This window comes from Bos grunniens, chromosome 2, assembly GCF_055505025.1.
Source record: "Bos grunniens cultivar Pamir isolate PY7600 chromosome 2, Bosgru_T2T1.0, whole genome shotgun sequence".
Lineage (NCBI taxonomy): Eukaryota > Metazoa > Chordata > Mammalia > Artiodactyla > Bovidae > Bos > Bos grunniens.
In genome coordinates, this window is record NC_141166.1 from 4,528,251 (window position 1) to 4,548,876 (window position 20,626).

A 20,626-nucleotide genomic window follows, 5' to 3' on the forward strand; every position below is an offset into this window, starting at 1 on the left:
TCGCTTTAATATTTATTAGAATTTATGTCTTGTGACCAGGGGCTTCTAAACGTGACCAGCAACCTTGGATCCCCCTGCCTCGCCCGCCCCAACTCTCTCTCCATCACTTCGGCGTCTTCCTGGCCGTGACATCCGGTGGCAGCCGTGGGCATGGATGTTCCCAGGCTATGTGTCCTGAGAGCTGAGAATGGCACTGACGTTTTCCTACCTTGGGGTTTTCAGAAGGCGGGACTCCAGCAAACGAGAAAAGAGTCCAGGTGCACCTCTCAGGGCCTTGGCATGTGCCCAAGACCTTGGCTCCAGCTGGATCTGGGATGTGGGTCTGGTACCCAAGTCTGCCCAGCATCCCGATCTTGGGGTGGGGATGAAGGGAGTGCTTAAGGCAGATCCTGGGGCCTTCTCCCCTTTTGGAATCTTCCTGGGGTGGGGGTAGGGGCCATCTCTCTACCTTGTCACTTTGTTTTGTAGCTTCTTAGCATTTACTGTGGTTGGAACATGTCGTTTATTTATATTTATGGTCTGTCTCCCTCCATCGAGGGAGATTCTGTCTTTTGCACTTTTGATCTCCAGCCCTCTGATGCCAAGTGACAAAGGAGCACCCGGGCCTGACCAGGGGCCCTGTGGCCTCGCTAGCACTGGGGCCTGTGCTTGCCACAGTGGGGCCGGCTGGACAACTGCTTGAAGTTCTTCTCGTAGGTGGGCAGGTTCTCTCTGAAGCAGTAGGCAGACTGAGTGTCACACTCGCAGGCCCGCAGCCCACAGAGGCAGCTGACGCCGGGACCAAGGGCACACTCACCTGCAGGGAGACAGAGGGTCACGGGGGCTTCCAGCCACCCCCGGGGTTGGTTCTAAGGTTGGGGAGAACTGGGAGCTGGCGGCAAGGGGTCAAGGGTTGAAAATTGAAAGGAAAAAGGAACTGGGAGTCCTTCTCCTGCATTTCAAGCCCTTCCACCATCACAGCTGGACATGCCCTGAAGAGATACCTGGAAAGAAACAGGAGATGGGGCAGGTGTGGGCTGCACGTGAGGGGGGGAGCACTGAGTCAGCGTCTCCAAGCAGCTCCCAGGGCAAGGACACAGAACCCATCTTCTCAGAACTCAGCTCCTATTTCCAGCAGCTTACCTGGCATCTCACGTGGAAATCACTAGCATCTCCAGTATAAGATGCCCCAAAGGAAGCTCTTGATGTAAGTGCCCCTGCCCTACCCACTGATCTGGCCCTCCACCCACACTCTCAGCTTAAGAATCAGTACCACCTCCAACTCAAGCCAGAAAACAAGCAGCCAACCTCGATTCCTGCCTTCCTTTCACTTCCACATTCCATCCACCCAAAGTTCCATGGATGTCTCTACGTTTAAAATATTTCACGCTGTGCCCTCTTCTCCCCGTCTTCTTGGCCATGACCCCCTCCCTGCCATCACCAGCTCTCCCGCCCTAATGGAAGGAAATAAACAGGGACTGTCTTGGAATGAATGAGGTTCACTCTCTTGCTGAAAGCCCTGCTGTGGTTTCCTACTGTTTGAACCAAGACATCCCAAATCCTTGCCACGGACTCTGAAGCAGGCTTGCCGTAACGGGGCCCCTGCCCGCCTCTCCACCCTCACAGCCCTCACGCTCACCTTCCCTCTGCTCCGGGAACACTGGCCTCTGGGTTGGTCACATGCTTTGGTTGGTCTTGACCCAGGGCCTCTGCACTTGTACTTGCTAGTTTCTTTGTCTGACACACTTCTCTCCAGGATCTTCAAGTGGCTGGAGGCATCCCACCTTTGGGTCTTGGTCAAATTTCCTCTCTTCAGAGAGGATCTCCCTGACCACTCCAGCTAAACTTCTCCAGCCTCTCTCCCTCGCATCCCCGTTTGTTTGATACCCCGTACTTTTCACATCTCTCACTCCTCTGATTTGTTTACCTGGTTGTGTCTGTCTCTCCTGGACTAAGTGTAAGCTACGTGAGACTGAGGCTTTTTCTGTCTCGTCCCTCCCAGTGTCCCCAGGATGCAGAACAAATGCTGGCCCACAGTATGTGCTCAACTAACAGTCCTTCAGTGAATGAAGGAAACGTTAATGGGCCTTTGGGATGGAGTGTCTGCACTGTGGCCAAATGACCACTAGGTGGGGATCTTTTATTTAGCAGTCAGAGTTGTCCGAGCTGTGGTGCTGTGTGTGTGTGTGTGTGTGTGTGTGGTGTTCAGTTCAGTCGCTCAATGATGTCTGACTCTCTGTGACCCCAAGGACTGCAGTATGCCAGGCCTCCCTGTCCATCATCAACCCCCAGAGCTTACTCAAACTCATGTCCATCACGTCGGTGATTCCATCCAACCATCTCATTCTCTGTCGTCCCCTTCTCCTCCCACCTTCAGTCTTTCCCAGCATCAGGGTCTTTTCAAATGAGTCAGTTTATCAGATGGCCAAAGGACTGGAGTTTCAGCTTCAGCATCAGTCCTTCCAATGAATATTCAGGACTGATTTCCTTTAGGAGGGACTCGTTGGATCTCCTTGAAGTCCAAGGGACTCTCGAGAGTCTTCTCCAACACCACAGTTCAAAAGCATCAATTCTTCTGTGCTCAGCTTTCTTTATATTCCAACTCTCACATCCATACATGACTATAATTCCCAATCTCTTTGACACCAGAGACCAGTTTTATGGAAGACAATTTTTCCACGGACTGGAGGTGGGGGAGGAAGAGATAGTGTCAAGATGATGCGAGGGCATCACACTTATTGTACACTTTATTTCCATTTCTATTACATCAGCTCCACCTCAGATCACCAGGCATTATTAGATCCTGGAGGTGGGGGACCCCTGGCATAAGGGATATCTAAGGCAGCCTCCTTCTGGATAACTCCATTCTCTTTTGAGGGTTTGGGGTGAGGAAGTGAGGCAGCCAGATCCCCTGATGTGTTGGCCTTGGGCAAGTTAGTTTCAGTATCATTTATAAAACGGTGATAAAAACAACAGCATCAAAAATAAACAATGCCGTCTACTTCAGGCATCATGAGGACCTTCATTGTTGTCACAGATGGAGAGGTCTGGATACGCCTGGAACACAGAGGCTGCTATTACACTGTTACTATGACGATGCTGCACATGTTGGAAGAGGAAGGCCCCTCTGAAGCTGGGCCAGTGCTGGCTACAGTCTGCTTTCTTTCCTCCTCCCTCTCAGAAGTCCACAATTCCTGCAGGAAGCTGTCCTCCTCCAGCTCGATGGAGCCTGGGCTTCTCAAGACATGTTGACACCCACCTCACGCCTCAGTAGCTCTCCACTCACCCTCAGAAAATGCACCAGGAATGGTTCCTGCTGTTCCCACTGCTCCTGGTGCCTGGATCACCTCTGCCCTCGCACATGTGTGACAATTCTACGACACCCACGGGGCCCCAGCTCCCCTGGGGCTCCCCGAGAGCCCCCGTCCCATCCGTGTCCAGGTCTCTCACCTGTGCCACGCACAGCTGCCCGCTGGATTCCCTCCCCAGGCAGCCGCTGGGTAGGGGCTGCCAGGTCATGTGGCTGCTGCACGCAGTGGGGCTACTTGGGTGCAGGGCTCCAGCCCATCCAACCTCTCTTTCCTCCCAAAGGAAGGTGTCTGGTGCCTCGAGCTGTCCATCACCCGGGTGCTGCCTCTCTGGAAACCAGAAGGGAGTCACGTTTCCCACACTTTCCTCTTTCTCCCCCTTCTCTCTTTCTGTTTCTCTCTTGGTCTCCTTTTCTTTCCCATCTCTTCTTTCTTCCATCTCCTTTCAGCAAGCCTCCCTCTTCCTTTCTCACCACGTCCCTTTCTTGCTTTGTCTTCTGGTCCTTTCCAAAGCATGAAGCGTAAATTCTCTCCTGATGATCAGCTCTACGTCTAATGACTGGCCCGGTCCCCAGGCCTTGGGGACTGACAGGGAGCCGCGGTCTATTGCTGTGGGCATCCCACAGCCGTAGTAGGGTCAGGCCTGCCACTGTCTAGAAGAGGCAGCCCTGGGCCAAGAAATGCCATGCCGGGAAGTCATCTTTTAACAACAAGCCCAAATCCAGACCCAGCATCCTTCAGTTTGTTGATGAAGAAACTGAGACATGAAGAACGGAACTGATAATGCTTTCTCATTCCATGAAACAGACTGAAATACTTCCAGCTGGGCTTCCTAGGCGGCGCTAGTGGTAAAGAACCCGTGTGCCAATGCAGGAGACATCAGAGACAGGGGTTCCATCCCTGAGTTGGGAAGATGCCCTGATGGAGGGCATGGCAACCCACTCCAGTATTCTTGCCTGGAGAATCCCATGGACAGAGGAGCCCGGGGGGCTACAGCCCATGGGTTGCAAAGAGTCGGACATGACTGAAGCGACTTAGCACACACACAAGCACACACTTCCACCAATGAGATGGGAAGGTCTGTGCTCCTGAGTGGGCTAACCTAGGCTGCCTGCCAGGCCACTCCCTGTTTGTACCTCTGCCCTGGTCTCTAACCTCTCTCCTTGGGTGCCCCTGTTTTAAAGCCCAGGGCTTTAAATACCGCCTGAGCACTACCCACTCCTCACTTCTCCCCGCAGAGACTCCCCAGTTCTCCCTGCAGCCCTTTGAGCTCCAGACACCAGTACGCGTGTGTTCACGTGACCCCCCTCCCCACCCCCCACCCCCGAGCGTCCGATGTGCATCTCAAACCCAGCACGGCTCATCTAGGCTCTTGCTGTGACCGCAGAGTCTGTGCTCCGCTATGCGCACGAGCTGGTAGATGCACGGTTACTCACGGATGCTCAGACCCACGATGTCAGAGTCAGCCTCCCTCGCCTCCAAGCCTCACACCGACCCCGACAGCAGGTTCTGTCAGTTCCCCTCCCAAGCGCGCCCAGCGTCTGACACTCCGCCCCAGCTACCGAGCCACACGACGGTCACTTCTCCCCAGTGCGACGGAAACAGCCCACTAGTGGCTGCCCCTCTTTCTTCCCTTGCTCCCCAACTTCTCTGGGCAGGGGCCAGAGTCTTCTTTCTAAAGGAAAATTTGAGCTGATCACTGTCTGCTTGAAGGCTTCCCCCTGCAACTGAAGGAGCAGGGGAGCCCCTCACCCCACGGCCAGGCCTTGCCAGACTCGTTTCTCGTGGGACAGGCACCCCCCCACCTCCTCCGGCTAGATGCCACCTCCCTCGAGAGGCCTTCCTCCACACCTGAAGGAGCCATCCACCCCCCACTGCCGCCCTCATTCCATAGCGTGTGGCCTTATTTTAGAGGTGTCACAGCACTGTCGCTCCCCGAGTGTATCTTTCTTTCTGAATATTTCATGGACTGTCTCCCTGCCTGCACACAAGCTCCTTTCGGTCACGGAGTTTGTCTCTTTCTTGCAGATCTTCGGTGCCAAACGCGCGGTAAGGGCTCCATCACCGTGTGCTGCCGCCTTGCTGGCTGGATTTAGACACAGGCCGCTGGGCGGTGAACAGAGCCCCCATCCCGAGAAACAGGGGGTCAGGTTCTGGACCCAGATCTGCCGCTTGCAAGCTCTGGCGTCTCAGGGAAGTTGTTCCTCTCTGAATCTCTTCCCTAGGCTTTCAAATGAGGGTACAGGTTCATGTACAGAGTATTTCATGAATTTCTGCACTCATTCCATCATCAAACAGATATTGAGTTTCTAACATATGCCCGGCCTTTGTCCAGGAAGCAGGGGGACAGGTCTGAGTGAGTGGACCCCACAATTGCATGGCTTCGGGCATCATTCTCTGTGGCTTTATGAGAGTGAGCACCCACCCCCTCCCCGGGGCTCCCCAGAGGGTTCAGCGGTAAAGCCATGTCTCTCCCCCAATGCAGGAGACATGGGTTTGATCCCTGGGTCTAGAAGATCCCCTGGAGGAGGAAATGGCAACTCACTTCAGTATTCTTGCCTGGGGAATTCAAGGAACGGAGGAGCCTGGAGGCAGGGCTGGCTACAGTCCATGGGGTCGCAAAAGAGTCAGACACGACCGAGCATGCATGCACCCCACCCCCACCCCCAACAAGTGCTCCCCAATCTCCTGGAGCTCAAACTCCAGTTGAGGGGAGAGTTGATCCATAAGTAAACAAATAACTGAGCAAGATGAGATGGTGGCAGGTTGAGCCAGATTCTAGGAAAGGAAAAGGATGATGCGTCAGTGAGTGGAGGTGTTGTTGTGAGCAGTAAACTCAGCAAAGGAGAAAGATCTTTGCAAACTAAAAACTCCAGTGGTTACCTGGTTCGCCCTCTGCCTTGGGCAGAGGGCAGAATCACAGGCTCCGAGATGGAGGTGACAGAGGGGCCTCCGGCTGGAACTCTGGCTCTGCCACCCACGGCCGGGCCCCTCTCTGCCCAACAGATGCGGGCACACATGGGTGGAGGGGGCATCACCACTTAAAATCCCTCGCGAATTCCAAGTGCTTATGCAAGCCCACTCAAGACAGGACTAACAGCCTCCCCGATTGCCTGAGGGCAGCCGTCACCACTCCGCAAGTTGGCCCCAGGGCTTGGGTTCCAGGCCTTTCTCTGCACTGCTCTCCCACTGACATTTCGAGACATGGACAGACCAGGCTGTTTTTCTCCTTTCCCTTCCCTGCTCACACCAACCACATCCAGGAGCAGCCGCTGGTTGCTAGGCAACCTGGAACTAGGCTTGGGTGCCAGATTTCAGAACTGGGAGGCTTGGGAGGTGATTAACCCTTGCAGGGCAGTTCTTTGAACTGCAGTGTAACTGAGGATTGTGGTGGGGGCAGGGGGAGAGCTTTCATCCTATAAGGGGTTAATGACATTAGTTCAAGGGGAGACCAATGCAGAAATCTCAACGGTAATAAAGAAAATCCCAGTGCTTACCTACGAAGTAAAGGGGAAAAGGAAACTAGGGTTAAAAAAATAAGAAGAAATCTCAACTTCTGAAAGGAAAAGTATTAATTACGCACCCGCTCTGGGTCAGACCTCTGAGTTAGGGAGTTTTGGGGAGTGCTCAGTCTTTTGCAACCCCATGGACTGTAGCCTGCCAGGTTCCTCTGCCCATAGAATTTTCCAGGCAGGAATACTGGAGCAGGTTGCCATTCCCTTCTGCAGGGGATCTTCCAGACCCAGGGAGGGGAAGTCTCCTGCATCTCCTGCCCTGGCAGGCAGGTCTTCCCACTGGTGCTGTCTGGGAGGCCCCTGCGTTGGGTTACCTCAGTCGATTCCTTAGTGACCTTGGTGGCGTCGCTTAGCTGTGTCCAACTCTTTGCAACCCCATGGACTGCACCTGCCAGGCTCCTACATCCATGGGATTTTCCAGGCAAGATTATTGGAGTGGGTTGCCATTTCCTTCTCCAGTGACCTTAGAGACCTTAGAGACCTTCGGAAGTACTGATTAGTACTTTACAGAGGAGGAGACTAAGGCCCAGGGTGGTCATGCAATTAATCCAGCTAGAAAAGGTGAAGCTGGGATTCAGGCCCAGCTCTGCCTGACTTCAAAGCATTTGCTGTCTCTGGGCCTTTCAGCGAAGTGCACGGAGCTGGAACAGGAAGATCTGGGGCACTGCAGGGCGACAAGCTCCTTCAGCTTTCCTTTGCCCCCTGGGCCGGAGCCGAACATTCTGACATGCGTGCTTTAGATAACAAGACTTGCATTTGTGTGAGCCCCCCAGTCCAGCCCCTCCCAGCAGCCTCATGCCAGCGGGGAGGGCGGTGGGAGGCAGGAGCACCAGCTGGGGTTGGACGACCTGGTCTGAGTCCCAGCGGTCCTTTCCCCGGCTGTGTGGCCTTGGTCATCTCACCTCACTCTCTGAGCCTCGGGGTCCTCCTCGACAACGGGGAGGACAGCGCCCACCTCAGAGGCTTACTGTGGACTCAGAGAGCTGAGTGCCAAGCCTACTTCAGCTGCCGATGGACTTCAGCTACAGCGAGTGCACCTGCTTTACAGATGCAGAAACAGGCCCAGAAGACTCCGGCCAGCAGTGTGTTCCCGAGCACTGGACAGTCTCAAGACACATGAGACTGAGTCTGCCTGGAGCCTGGGTCAGCCCTTCCCCGCCTCTGGGCCTCAGGCTCCCCATCACTGCAGCGAGGGGTTGACTGGGCTGGTCTCCAAGAGCACTGGCAGCAGGGCCCCGGGCTGCCTCTCTCTGTGCCCCTGGCCCTGGCACAGTGCTGGCCCTGCTTGGGTACCCCGGGGGTACTCAGTTGATACTAGGCAAGGGAATAGATGTGCTTGGGGTTCACTTGGTGTCTCAGCACACCAGCAACAGACCCAGGATTAGGAGCCGGGCCGCCCAGCTCCCAGCCCTGTTCCTGGAAATAGGGACTTGGCAAGCTGAAGCTCCAATACTCTGGCCACCTGATGCGAAGAGCTGACTCACTGGAAAAGATTGCAGCCGGGAGGAGAAGGGGACAACAGAGGACGAGATGGTTGGATGGCATCACCGACTCAATGGACATGAGTTTGAGTAAACTCTGGGAGTTTGTGAAGGACAGGGAGGCTTGGCATGCTGCAGTCCATGGGGTCGCAAAAAGATGGACGCGACTGAGCGACTGAACAAAGGTGGGGCTGGGAACAACAGGGCTCAGCCTGGTACTCACTGGATAGCGCAGCTGCAGAAGGGGTTGCTAGTGCCCTGGTGAGGATGGGGAAACGTCCCTCTTCGCTAACTCTCTTAGACAGGCGCTGGACTCCGGGATCCCTGGCCAGGCTTCAAGAACTGGCCACCGCTGCTTGGCAGGGGCCAGCATCTGTGGAAAGCACAGCCCAGGCCACGAACATTCCAGTCCAGCTCCGAGACCCTGCCTGCACCTCCCGCCACCAGAGTGATGTGCCAAGCAGGCAACACTTCCTGTGCCACCTACTGGGGCTCCGGCCTCTGCTCCCGGGTCACCTTCCTCCATCTCCCGGGGTCCCTGGCTGTGGCTCCGGTCCCCACGGCGGAAGGTGAAGCGGGTTGCTAAAGAAGCTGCTCCAGGTGCAGAGGACCCAGGCCCACAGGCACTCTGAGTACGGCCCACCCACAGGAGCAGAGGGCTTGGTCTGGGGCATGGGACCACAGCGCAGGAAGAGCCTTGGCACCTACTGAAAACCTGCTTCCCTCTTCAGAGCTCTGTTCCCCTCCCTCCTCAGTCCCTGTGCTTTACGGGGCATGGGGGAAAGAGCTCTTAGAGCGTATCTTCTCTCCAAAGGATGCCTTTTCAACCACTCTAAGGTGACACCTGACATGACAGAGGTCAAGGTCAAGGTGAAAAGAGATAAGAAGAAACCACGTGAAGGCAAGACCACCAGCCAGACGGAGAGGAGTCGGGGCAGCTTTTCTGCGTGCCCCTCCCCAACCAAGCGACAGCCGGGCTCACCCCGTTTCCCACCCCCACCCCCAACATGTGGGGTCGGGAGGGACGAGAAACTCGGTGCCACCACTTGCGGAAGCAAGCCATCTCTGAGATCATCCTCCTCCAGTCCCCCCTCGCCCCCCATCCCCCAGACCATGATCCCGCCCTGTGTCCTGGATGTGGCGTAGGGGCCTCACAGTGGAGACACTTTGCTTTAGGCTGGAGGGTGGTCAGGAAGGCTTCTCACGCTCACATGGGAAAAACGGGGTCCCTTCCCCGTCGGCAGTCGCCCGAAGAGGGGAGAGCGGAACAGGAGACTTGGCTGAAGCTGGGCCTCCCACACACTTCCAGCTTCCTGCTACTGGCACCGGGCAGATCAAGCCAACCTGACTCCGTGAGTCCGGAGCCTGAGCTCTGGGTGGGGGGAGCTGGAAGATGAAGGCAAGGGAGGTGTTCTCCCCACCTTGGGAGGGGACAGGTGATCTCCAAGACACACTCACAGCTCTGAGTAAACACGCAAGGGAGGACAGTGGTTCCCGCGACTCCACAGGGCTGAGCGGAAGGTGAGTCACACACGCAAAGGGGCGTTCAGACCACCCGTTCTGCCGAGCTGAACAGCGTCTGAGACAAGTCTGTGGCCTGCTGCCTGCAAGTGAGCTTGCGCTTTAGATCCAGCCTGCCCTACCCAACCCCACCTGCCCCGGATCACACTCTGAGAGGTTGGAGCCCCTCCCCGCACGCTGGACACTCAGCGCTGGCCCACCCTGTCCTTTGTCCTCCTCCCTGAACGGCCTCGATGCCAGGTGGGCTCCCTACCCTACCCCAGAGCTTGGCACGCAACCCCCTTCACAAATATTTGTTCAACTGAAAGACAGCCGAGCCGCTTTGTTAACACACAACAGACATCGGGAAGAAGCTTCTCAATAGCAACAGCTGCCAAGCGCAGCCGCAAAATTCAGTGTAATCTTCAGTCAACAACTACTTATCGAGCCCAGGAGGGAGCCCGGGTGGGCAGCGGGGACTGTGGGCTGAAACCCGCACTCCAGGGGAGGGAGCTGGGGGCACAGCTGTGAGCAGGGACCCGGGGCAGGGGGAACGGGGTGGGGGGGGGGGGCGGGCGGACCCGGGCTGGACTCTCAGGAAGCACAGATGCTCAGAATTGCCACTCTCCCTCCCAAAGCACTTGGGAAAAAAAAAATCTCCTTTTCCCAAAGTTCTCTGGGTCCACGAGGCTGAACTTTGAGAAAGGCCCAGATTCAAGGACATTCTGTGCAGAGAGGACTACTCACAGATCACGGTCCCGTTGACCACACGGAACTGGTAGCCATTCAACACGGGCTGGCAGCCAAGGTGCTTCACCCTCTCGTAGCAGCAGTCATGGGCCAGGCAGCACCTGCGGGCCAGACAGAGGGAGACGGCGGCTTTCCTGAGGACGGCCCTGGGAGAAGGCGGGAAAGGACTCATCCACCTCCTTCCCAGATGACAATGTACGGAAGGCAGGGAGGTGACTTCCTGATGGTGTTAAAAGTCATAGAAAGAGCCCTTCTCTACCTACTGCTGGCTCATGAGCTCCTCATAGTGACCCTAGGAGGCGCAGTCCTTGTCCCCATTCTGTGCGGGAGGAAACGATGTTCAGAGGTGAATTTCTCCCAAATCTAGGCTCCCGTGATGTATTCATTCATTTAATGACTTGCCGTCGCTATTCAGTCCCTACGTCGTGTCCGACTCTTTTCGACCCCGTGGACTGCAGCACGCCAGACTTCCCTGTCCATCACCAACTCCCGGAGTTTGCCCAAGCTCACGTCCATCGAGTCGGTGATGCCTTCCACCCATCTTACCCTCTGCCGTTCTTTTCTCCTTTTGCCTTCAATTAGTGACTGAGCACCAACTACGTGCCCAGCCCTGGGAGAGGCTCTGAGCAGACAAAGGTCAGCACATCAGATGTAATCCTTCGGTCTCTGCACACTTGAGGCTGAGAGCCGGTGCGGCGGCAATGGGGTAGATGGGGCGGGGGTGACACTGGAGGAGAGAGAACAGCTGGGGATGGCCCCCGCCCGCCTCCCCAGCCAAGCCAGGGCGGCAGGAACGCAGAGACGGGGACTGGCCGATCCGCTGGGCTGGACGCTCAGTGTTCCTCCGTCACCATGTGCATCTACGCGTGGGCTCCTGGTTGTCATCTTTGGCTAACGGTGTTGGAATGCTCATCAGCCTTAGGACTTGGAAGGGGACGCACAGAGCATTAAGGGGCCTGGACGTTGAAACAAGAAAACTCTGGTGCAAATCCTGACTCCACCACTCAAGGGGCTGAAGGTCTTCCAGCTCTGTGGCTTTGTTCCGTGGGCCCCTCACCACTGTCCCCTGTAAAATGGAGATGGTGGTCTGGCCTCGACCATGCGCTAGGAGGAGTCAACCAGGCCCTGCGTGCAGACCACCAGTCCCAGGGCTCAGTGCGTGCCGGGCATTTCGTCAGTGTTGGACTCCCTCCAGGGCTCTGGGGTCTTCCTGGCTAGAACAATCTGTGGTCTCATGAGCCCAGCCCAGAGCACTCGAGCTCCAGGGGTGATATTCAAGCCCTACTGTGGGGCTATATTCATCCACATTACGGTGAACATGGCCAGGAACATTTTGCTTCTCATTTCTTTAAATAAAAAGATGCACAGACCGTCCTGTTTTCTACTTCCCTGTTCCCTCCCCAGATAACACCAACCTCCACCTTTTATGGGAACTCACACCCCCCCCTCCCCATCCTGAGAAGTAGGCCTGGCAGCCAGGTCTGTGCCACATGTCCTCACCCAGATGGACAACTTCTCCAAACTGGGCCACTCAGATTCTCTCTCCTTCCTGCAGAATGGAATCAGGATGGGAGACAGCGGGTCAGTCCTACTGCACTGATAATCCTAAAACGTGAGGGCCCAAGAAAAGACGGCATTTGCCCTGAAGACTGAGAGCTCTGGGTTGCCCACATTTTTCTAGAGCTCTGGGCAGGGCTGACCATACGATCTGCAAAGCCTGGTGCAACATGAAAACGAGAGGGTCCCTTATTCAAACACCGTCCAGCATTTCAAGATGGTGACAGCAGAGCAGTGAACCTCCTGCAGGCCCCAGACCACAGGAAGCCAGCCCCAGCCCTGGGCTCCTCGAGACCTCCCTCCCACTCCCATTCAGTTTTGTCCTTCTGCTCAGGCTCACCCGAATCAGTTTGCTCCTTGCAATTTGCAAGTCTGAACATCCTCTCTGTCTTCAAGAAAGGATTTCGATGCGAATCAAATGACAGAAAGCCTCAGAGCCTCTGCACCCACCTGTCAGTGTTATCCACGGGGGTCCCCTTGCCCCCAAGCCCGCAGTAGCAGCCATATCCGTAATACGAGAAGAAGGCGCTCCGCCCTGTGATGTGCTTGACCATCCTTTGAAACTGCCAGAAGCTGCTGTGCGTGGGGGCCATCACTGACAAGAAGCAAATAAGGAAGAAGGGAAGACGTGATGAGAAAGATTGCTTTCACATCCCCTAGCCAGAGCCCCCTAAACTGGACACCAGCCCCTTTAATGGGGACGAGAGAGGGTCAGTCGGCCACATCACACAGCTAGTTTCTTGCTAACCCAGGAGGAGAAGCCAGTTTCCAGGATGTTCAGGACAATGCTGTCAACTACAGTCTTCTTCCCACAGTGAAAGACCACCATCCCGTGCAGAATGATGTTAATCATTAACAAGAAAGGTTCAAAGCCAGAAATGCCAGCAAATACAGGTGGCCCAGTGGTAAAGAATCCCCCTGCCAGTGCAGGAGATGCGAGAGATGCAGGTTTGATCCCCGGGTAGAGAAGATCCCCTGGAGGAGGAAATGGCAACCCACTGCAGTATTCTTGCCTGGAAAATTCCACGGGCAGAAGAGCCTGGTGGCCCACAGTCCATGGGATCACAAAGAGTCGGACGTGAATGAGCATAAACACACACACACACACACAAACTCAGTAATTTTTACTTCTACAAAGTGCTTAAGAAAATGAGGAGTATATATACATATATATATATAGAGAGAGAGAGAGAGAGACAGAGAGGAATGTTTGCTGCAGCATTATTTGTGATATCAAAAAATTGGAGACTACCCACATGCCTACTGACAGGGAGATAATAACTAAATGATGTCTTGAAAACACGCTACTTTTAATAGCAATATCACTAGGCAGTGGGACTCGGAAGTAGGTGGAGGAAAAAACAGGCAACATTTATCTTAACTACTTTTATGCTGCCTGATTGATATATATATATATATATTTTTTTTTTTTTTAACAACAAGCCTGTATTACTTTTCTATTGAAATGTTGGCAACATATGTATGCAAAGGCCTGAGTGTATGTCAGTCTCTCAGTCGTGTCTGACTCTTTGTGACCCCATGGACTGTACCCCGCCAGGCTCCTCTGTCCATGGGATCTCCAGGTACGAATACTGGAGTGGGTTGCCATTTCCTCCTCCAGGGGATCTTCCTGACCCAGAGATCAAACCCACGTCTCCCACTCCAGGGGATTTTCCAGACTCAGGGATCAAAGCTTTGCCTCTTTCGTTTCCTTCACTGGCAGGTGGACTCTTTACCACTGCACCACCCGGGAAGCCCAGGGCCTGAAAGGATGTTTATCAAACTCTGAAGACTGTTCACATCGAAACGTATAAGGGTCTGTGAAAGATAAGAAGGGATTTTATCTTGTTACTCCACCCTAATGTACTTTACATTTTAATTACAAGTGAATCTTAGTTTTACAATAAAAATAAAATAAAAACATGAAGAAGAAAACCCAAAATGGGAGGTTTAGGGAGATTTTCCCAGGAGCCCTCCCATCTCTTCCTGTGACTTTGGATGCCTTGTGGTCCCACACACTTCGGAGGGGGCCCAAGCCCGGGGGCGGTCTCTGCTGCCGGAGCAGTACCTGGAGAGAGGGTAGGACCATACTGAGACTCCGCTCTTGGGGTACACGCAGCGGGGGGCAGGGGGCGGTGTGCAGCAGTGGTCCTGCCTGCACACAGACCCCCTGCCTCTAACATCATGATCTTGAAAACTGACTTCCACCACTGACTAAGTGAACCAGGGACCCCGTTTTTGACATTTTGACTTGGGAACCCAAAAGTGATTGTTTCACAGCTGAAACGGATAGAGAAATGGATTTGGGCAAATCTCCACTCATCTAATCAAAGCAACAAGTCAGAGGGTTTTCCAGCAAACCCAACACTGCTTCCCAGTAAGTTCTCTTTCACTTTGCAGAGATCTGTAATCCGATCTCCTGAAAGCAATGACTTATAATTACCCATTATTCCATAAGAATGCCTTTCTGAGGAAAATTAATCATTCCTATGGTGTTGGAGAAGACTCTTGAGAGTCCCTCGGACTGCAAGGAGATCCAACCAGTCCATTCTAAAGATCAGCCCTGGGTGTTCTTTGGAAGGAATGATGCTAAAGCTGAAACTCCAGTACTTTGGCCACCTCATGTGAAGAGTTGACTCATTGGAAAAGACTCTGATGCTGGGAGGGATTTGGGGGCAGGAGGAGAAGGGGACAACAGAGGATGAGATGGCTGGACGGCATCACCAACTCAATGGACATGAGTTTGAGTGAACTCCAGGAGTTGGTGATGGACAGGGAGGCCTGGCGTGCTGCGATTCACGGGGTCGCAAAGAGTTGGACACGACTGAGTGACTGAACTGAACTGAAACTAGCTAGATGTATATCCACGCTTTTGTTCTGGAGTCCATAGGACTTTAAATGAAGGCAACTTAAGATGCAGAAAACAAACTAGGGTTACCAAGGAGGCAAGAGGAGAGGGGTAAATTGGGAGACTGGGACTAACACATACATACGACTGCATATAAAACACATAACTAATAAGAACCTACCATACGGCACTCTACTCAATACTCAGTAATGACCCGTATGGGAAAAGAATCTATACAAGAGGGGACATGTGTACACACGTGTAACTGTGCTCTGCAGGGAAACTAACACAGCACTGTAAATCAACTCTACGCCAATAAAAGTTAATTTAAAAACAAGTACATAAAGGCAACTAGCATCCAAAGACTCCTGAAAGGTATGTGTGTGGTACAACAGTGCTCAGATGCCCTCTTTCTTAGCAAAACCTTTGATTTTCTAAATGTTCTGTGAGATCCCAGCACTGGGCTGAATGCTTTTTGCAGGAGACGCAGAAGCAGGAGGACTTCGGTGGGGGCCCACTTCACTCCAGATTCCCCTTTGGGCGACGCTTGACTCCACTCACCTGATGCCACCTGAGAAGGGGTCGCCCCAGACACAGACACAGATAGACAGGGGGTGACACCTGGGAGCTCGCCCCACTGTGACTACTTACGGCAGGAGGCAAAGACCACGAGAACCCCGAAGACCTTCATTCCCGAGGAGCTCAGGCAGCCCGAGGCGCCACGACCACACCTTCCTCTGTTGCCGAGGGTTCTGCCCGATGAAGTCCTATTTGGGGAGAAAATGACCAAAATGCAGGGTGCCACGTGGTGGTGAAACCCACAAGTCCGGTGCGGGTCCTCAAAGACCCTCAGTGGGGGCTCCGAGCAGACAGACCTTTCCAAACCTAATCACCTCTGAATACGATACCCCTTTGGGTATTTAGACCTAAGTATAAAGATAAGAATGGTTCAGTTGTTTGAAAAGTCCAAGTTTGTTTTTTTTTTTTTTTAATTTCTTTCTTTGGCAACACTAAGCCTTCATCCTTTTTCAGTTTTCTTTTGAAGAGTCAATATTTCCTGAGGTGCCAAGTTGACAGGCAACGCCATACGGCTCGTGATGGAAATCCAGTGTGGGAAAGTCTGGCCCCATTTACACGGCAGTCCTCCTGGGTTTTCCTTCCTTGATGACCAGGAAACTTATCCAATAAACGTAGCCCCTCTGAATCCCAGTTTCCTCTCCTAAAGAGACTAAAATTGCCTATCAGTCATTTCAAACATTTATGAAGAAATTAGTTGGAATCTTAAAAAAGTATACAAATGAACTTATTTGCAAAACAGAAATAGCCTCACAGTCATAGGAAACACAGTAATGACTACCAAAGAGGGAAGTGCGGGGTGGACGGATGAATCAGGAGTTTGGGATTAACAGACGCACACTATTGTAAATAAAACAGACAACCAACAAGGACCTTCTACACGGCACAGGGCGCTCTACTCAGCACTCTAATGACCTACGTGGGGGAAGAAGCTGGAAACGAATAGATATATGCATAACTAGACGGGGCTTCCCTGGCGGCTCAGAGGGTAAAGCGTCTGCCTGCAGTGCAGGAGACCCAGGTTCGATCCCTGGGTCGGGAAGATGCCCCAGAGAAGGGAATGGCTATCCACTCCAGGATTCTTGCCTGGAGAATCCCATGGACAGAGGAGCCTGGAGGGCTGCAGTCCACAGGGTCGCACAGAGCCGTACATGCCTGAGCGACCAACACATACACGAGTCACTCTGCTGTCACCTGGAACTGAGGCAGCACTGTAATGAATTACAGTTCAATGAAAACGAGAAAACACTCAGCAGATCACTGTCACATCTATTATTCCTAATACAGTAAATTCTTTGTAAAGAAGAAATAAAAAGAAATTAGTAGATGCCAGGTGCTATCTTCCTTAAGGGCTTCACGTGTGTTCCATCATTTAATCCTCGCAATAACCTGAGAGACTCCATTATCAGTTTCGAGATGGAGAAACTGAGGCCCAGTGAGTTTGGACAACTTCCTCCTGCTCACACAGCCCCCTACTGCACAGACTTGTGGAGATCAACTAAATAAGGCAAGTGAAACAGATTGGCACCATAAAATGCTGTTCCAGGTGACCACACCCTCTTGTTACCATTAGCAACGGTGCATGCGTACCTGCTCAGTCATGCGTGACTCTTAGCAACTGCATGGACTGTAGCCTGCCAGTCTCCTCTGTCCACGGGATTTTCCTGGTTAGAATACCAGAGTGGGTTGCCATCCCCGCTCCCAGGGGGGGTCTCCCAGACCTCGGGATCGAACCTGCATCTCGTGCATTGGCAGGCAGATTCTTCACCTCTGAGCCGCCTGGGAAGGTCATTAGCAACAGTAATGGTAGCCATAGCTGGCACACTTCTCCCAGGATGGCAGAGAAGAATGTGGGCTCAAGGTCCCATGTCCTCACATAGAGTCCTGTGGCAAAGTTTCCCAAGAAAATTTCAAACAAGCGTCCTGCTCGAGCATCCTGGGAGAATTTGTTACTTTTGCCCTTACTGGCAAGATTCGGGTAGATGTTGAGAGGCTGGGCCCTGACCGGGCCTGGTCCCAGCCAGCCTTCATCTCAGATGCTGCAAGGGATGTTTTTAAATTAGGTTCCATCTTACAGGCTGACTTCGTTTCTTTTGAGTGTGAAAAAAAAATAACTGTGTGATGGTTTAGCCCATGATGAAGCGACTCATATGTTTCAAAAGAGCGAGTGATGACACTTTGGTGAGAAGAAGAAAGGGACCTGGGTACATTTCTGGTAATGAGATAGTACAGGCTCTTAATAAGCATCAACTATTCCCTGGTGGCTCAGCGGTAAAGAGCCACAATGTAGGAGGCCTGGTTTTGATCCCGGGGTCAGGAAGATCCCCTGGAGGAGGAAATGGCAACCCACTCCAGTATTCTTGCCTGGAGAGCCCCATGGACAGAGGAGCCTGGAGGGCTACAGTCCATGGGGTCTCAAAGAGTCGGACACGACTGAAGCAACTTAGCACACACATGCCTTGTTCTAAGGAGACAAGATTGTGGCCCCAGGAGGGCCTCCAAGCTGGTTGGAGACCAAATAGGTAAATACAGACCATATCTGGATCAAAAGCACCCCACGGGAAGAGAGTCTGCTTGGCTCTCCATTGCTTCCGGAATGCTTGGCACAGTCTCTGGCAGGCCCCCTCTTTAGGGATGGGATATCAGCTGCTCCTGACGCTCTCACTCACTCACTGGGAATTGCCTCTGTCTGCTCCAAGGTTGTGACCCTGCCCGACCATGACGGGAGGAGTAGCCCCTGGAGGAGATGATTTAAAGGGCCAAGTCCCCAGGATGTGGAGAAAAGGGGATTCTTGGGCACTGCTTGTGGGAACGTAAATCGGTGTAGCCAAGCCGTGCGGAGGTTTCTCAGAATTTTAAAAACAGAACTACCATCAGTTCAGGTCAGTTCAGTCATTTCTCAATCTCAATCAATCTCAATCTGAATCTCAAATGAGATTCAGTCTCAGTCGTGTCTGACTCTTTGTGAACCTATGGACTGCAGCACGCCAAGCTTCCCTGTCCATCACGGACTCCCGGAGTTTACTCAAACTCATGTCCATTGAGTCGCTGATGCCATCCAACCATCTCATCCTCTGTCGTCCCCTTTTCCTCCCGCCTTCAATCTTTCCCACCATCAGGGTCTTTTCCAATGAGTCAGTTCTTCACATCAGGTGGCCAAAGTGCTGGAGTTACAGCTTCAGCATCAGTCCTTCTAATCAATATTCAGGACTGATTTCCTCTAGGATAGACTGGTTGGGTCTCCTTGCATCACTACCATACAATCCAACTATTCCACTTCTGCATAGTTATCCAAAGAAAACAGAAACACATATGAGCTTTATAATCAGTGCAGCATTATTCACTATAGCCAAGATATGAAGCAACCTAAGCATTCCTTAACATGTATATGTAATGAAATATTGTTGTTCAGTTGCTAAGTCATGTCCAACTCTTTGCAACCCTATGGACTGAGGCCCTCCAGGCTCCTCTGTCCATAGGGTTTTCCAAGAGAGAATACTGGAGTGGGGTGCCATTTCCTTCTCCAGAATCAACTAAATTGTTTGCCATTTGCAACAACATGGATGGGCCTAGAGGACATTAGGCCAAGGGAAATGTCATACAGACGAAGACAAATACCATATGATTCCACCAAATGTGGTATCTGAAAAACAAAACAAATGAGCAAATAAAACAGAAACAGAGTCACAGATACAGAGAACAAACAGGTGGTTTCCACAGGGAAGGGAGGTGGAGGGTTGGGCGAAGAGGTGAGGGCATTAAGAGACATGGATTTCCAGTTATCAAATGTCACGGGGATGTAATACACAGCATAAGGACTATAGTTAATACTACTGTGATAATTTTGTGTGGTGACAGATGGTTAACAGACTTATCATGGTCACCATTGCACAGCGTGTTTCATCAGCCACTACGGTATACTCCTGAAATTAACATGATACTGTATGTCAACTATACTTCAATAAAAAAATAAATAAAGGGCGGCCCTATTGTCTCCTTCCGGACATCTCCAAAGGACAGCCCAGGCCCTGAGCGCCCTGGGGGACCACCTGTGGCCTCAGCAGCTGCCTCCAGGTGTCAGCTTCTCCTGCTCCCCAACTCTGTGGCATCCACTTTTGCACAGGTGTTGTCTCCAGGGAGCCTCCCGGGGCTGCACCCCTCCACCTGAGCCTGGGTCCAGGGAGGCCAGTCTAGGAGAGTGATGTGTGTGCCCTCTAGTGGCTGAGTAAATAAATGCCTTTGACCTCAGAGAAAGGAGCCCTGGACTCAACTCCAAAAGGAAGGAGGCATTTAGGGGGGCCTTGAATGTTCCAGTTGAGCTATTCCAAATCCTGAAAGATGATGCTGTGAAAGTGCTGCACTCAATATGCCAGCAAATTTGGAAAACTCAGCAGTGGCCACAGGACTGGAAAAGGTCAGTTTTCATTCTGATCCCAAAGAAAGGCAATGCCAAAGAACGCTCAAACTACTGCACAATTGCACTCATCTCACACGCTAGTAAAGTAAGGCTCAAAATTCTCCAAGCCAGGCTTTAGCAATATGTGAACCGTGAACTTCCTGATGTTCAAGCTGGTTTTAGAAAAGGCAGAGGAACCAGAGATCAAATTGCCAACATCCGCTGGATCATAGAAAAAGCAAGAGAGTTCCAGAAAAACATCTATTTACGCTTTATTGACTATGCCAAAGACTTTGACTGTGTGGATTACAATAAACTGTGGAAAATTCTGAAAGAGATGAGAATACCAGACCACCTGATCTGCCTCTTGAGAAATTTGTATGCAGGTCAGGAAGCAACAGTTAGAACTGGACATGGAACAACAGACTGGTTCCAAATAGGAAAAGGAGTTCGTCAAGGCTGTATATTGTCACCCTGTTTATTTAACTTATATGCAGAGTACATCATGAGAAACGCTGGACTGGAAGAAACACAAGCTGGAATCAAGATTGCCGGGAGAAGTATCAATAACCTCAGATATGCAGATGACACCTTATGGCAGAAAGTGAAGAGGAACTAAAAAGCCTCTTGATGAAAGTGAAAGAGGAGAGTGAAAAAGTTGGCTTAAAGCTCAACATTCAGAAAACAAAGATCATGGCATCTGGTCCCATCACTTC

General features: G+C 52.4%; 1 protein-coding gene across 6 annotated transcripts in view; it reads right to left on the reverse strand.

Moving 5' to 3' along the window:
• Positions 1 to 20,626, reverse strand: part of PLA2G2C (phospholipase A2 group IIC) — a 27,868-nt gene continuing 7,242 nt past the window's right edge. For 3 of the 6 annotated variants that reach the window (XM_086326038.1, XM_086326044.1, XM_086326053.1), the window contains 4 exons: positions 15,590 to 15,705; positions 12,541 to 12,685; positions 10,531 to 10,634; positions 1 to 796 (listed from right to left, as the gene is read on the reverse strand). In XM_086326038.1, the coding sequence (XP_086182164.1) occupies positions 630 to 796; positions 10,531 to 10,634; positions 12,541 to 12,685; positions 15,590 to 15,629 (456 nt within the window). In that variant the 5' untranslated portion in view covers positions 15,630 to 15,705 and the 3' untranslated portion in view covers positions 1 to 629. Of the gene's footprint in view, positions 984 to 8,506; positions 8,657 to 10,530; positions 10,635 to 12,540; positions 12,686 to 15,589; positions 15,706 to 20,626 lie in introns of all 6 variants that reach the window. The other 3 variants (XR_015136584.1, XR_015136585.1, XM_086326071.1) reach the window with 2 other exon arrangements.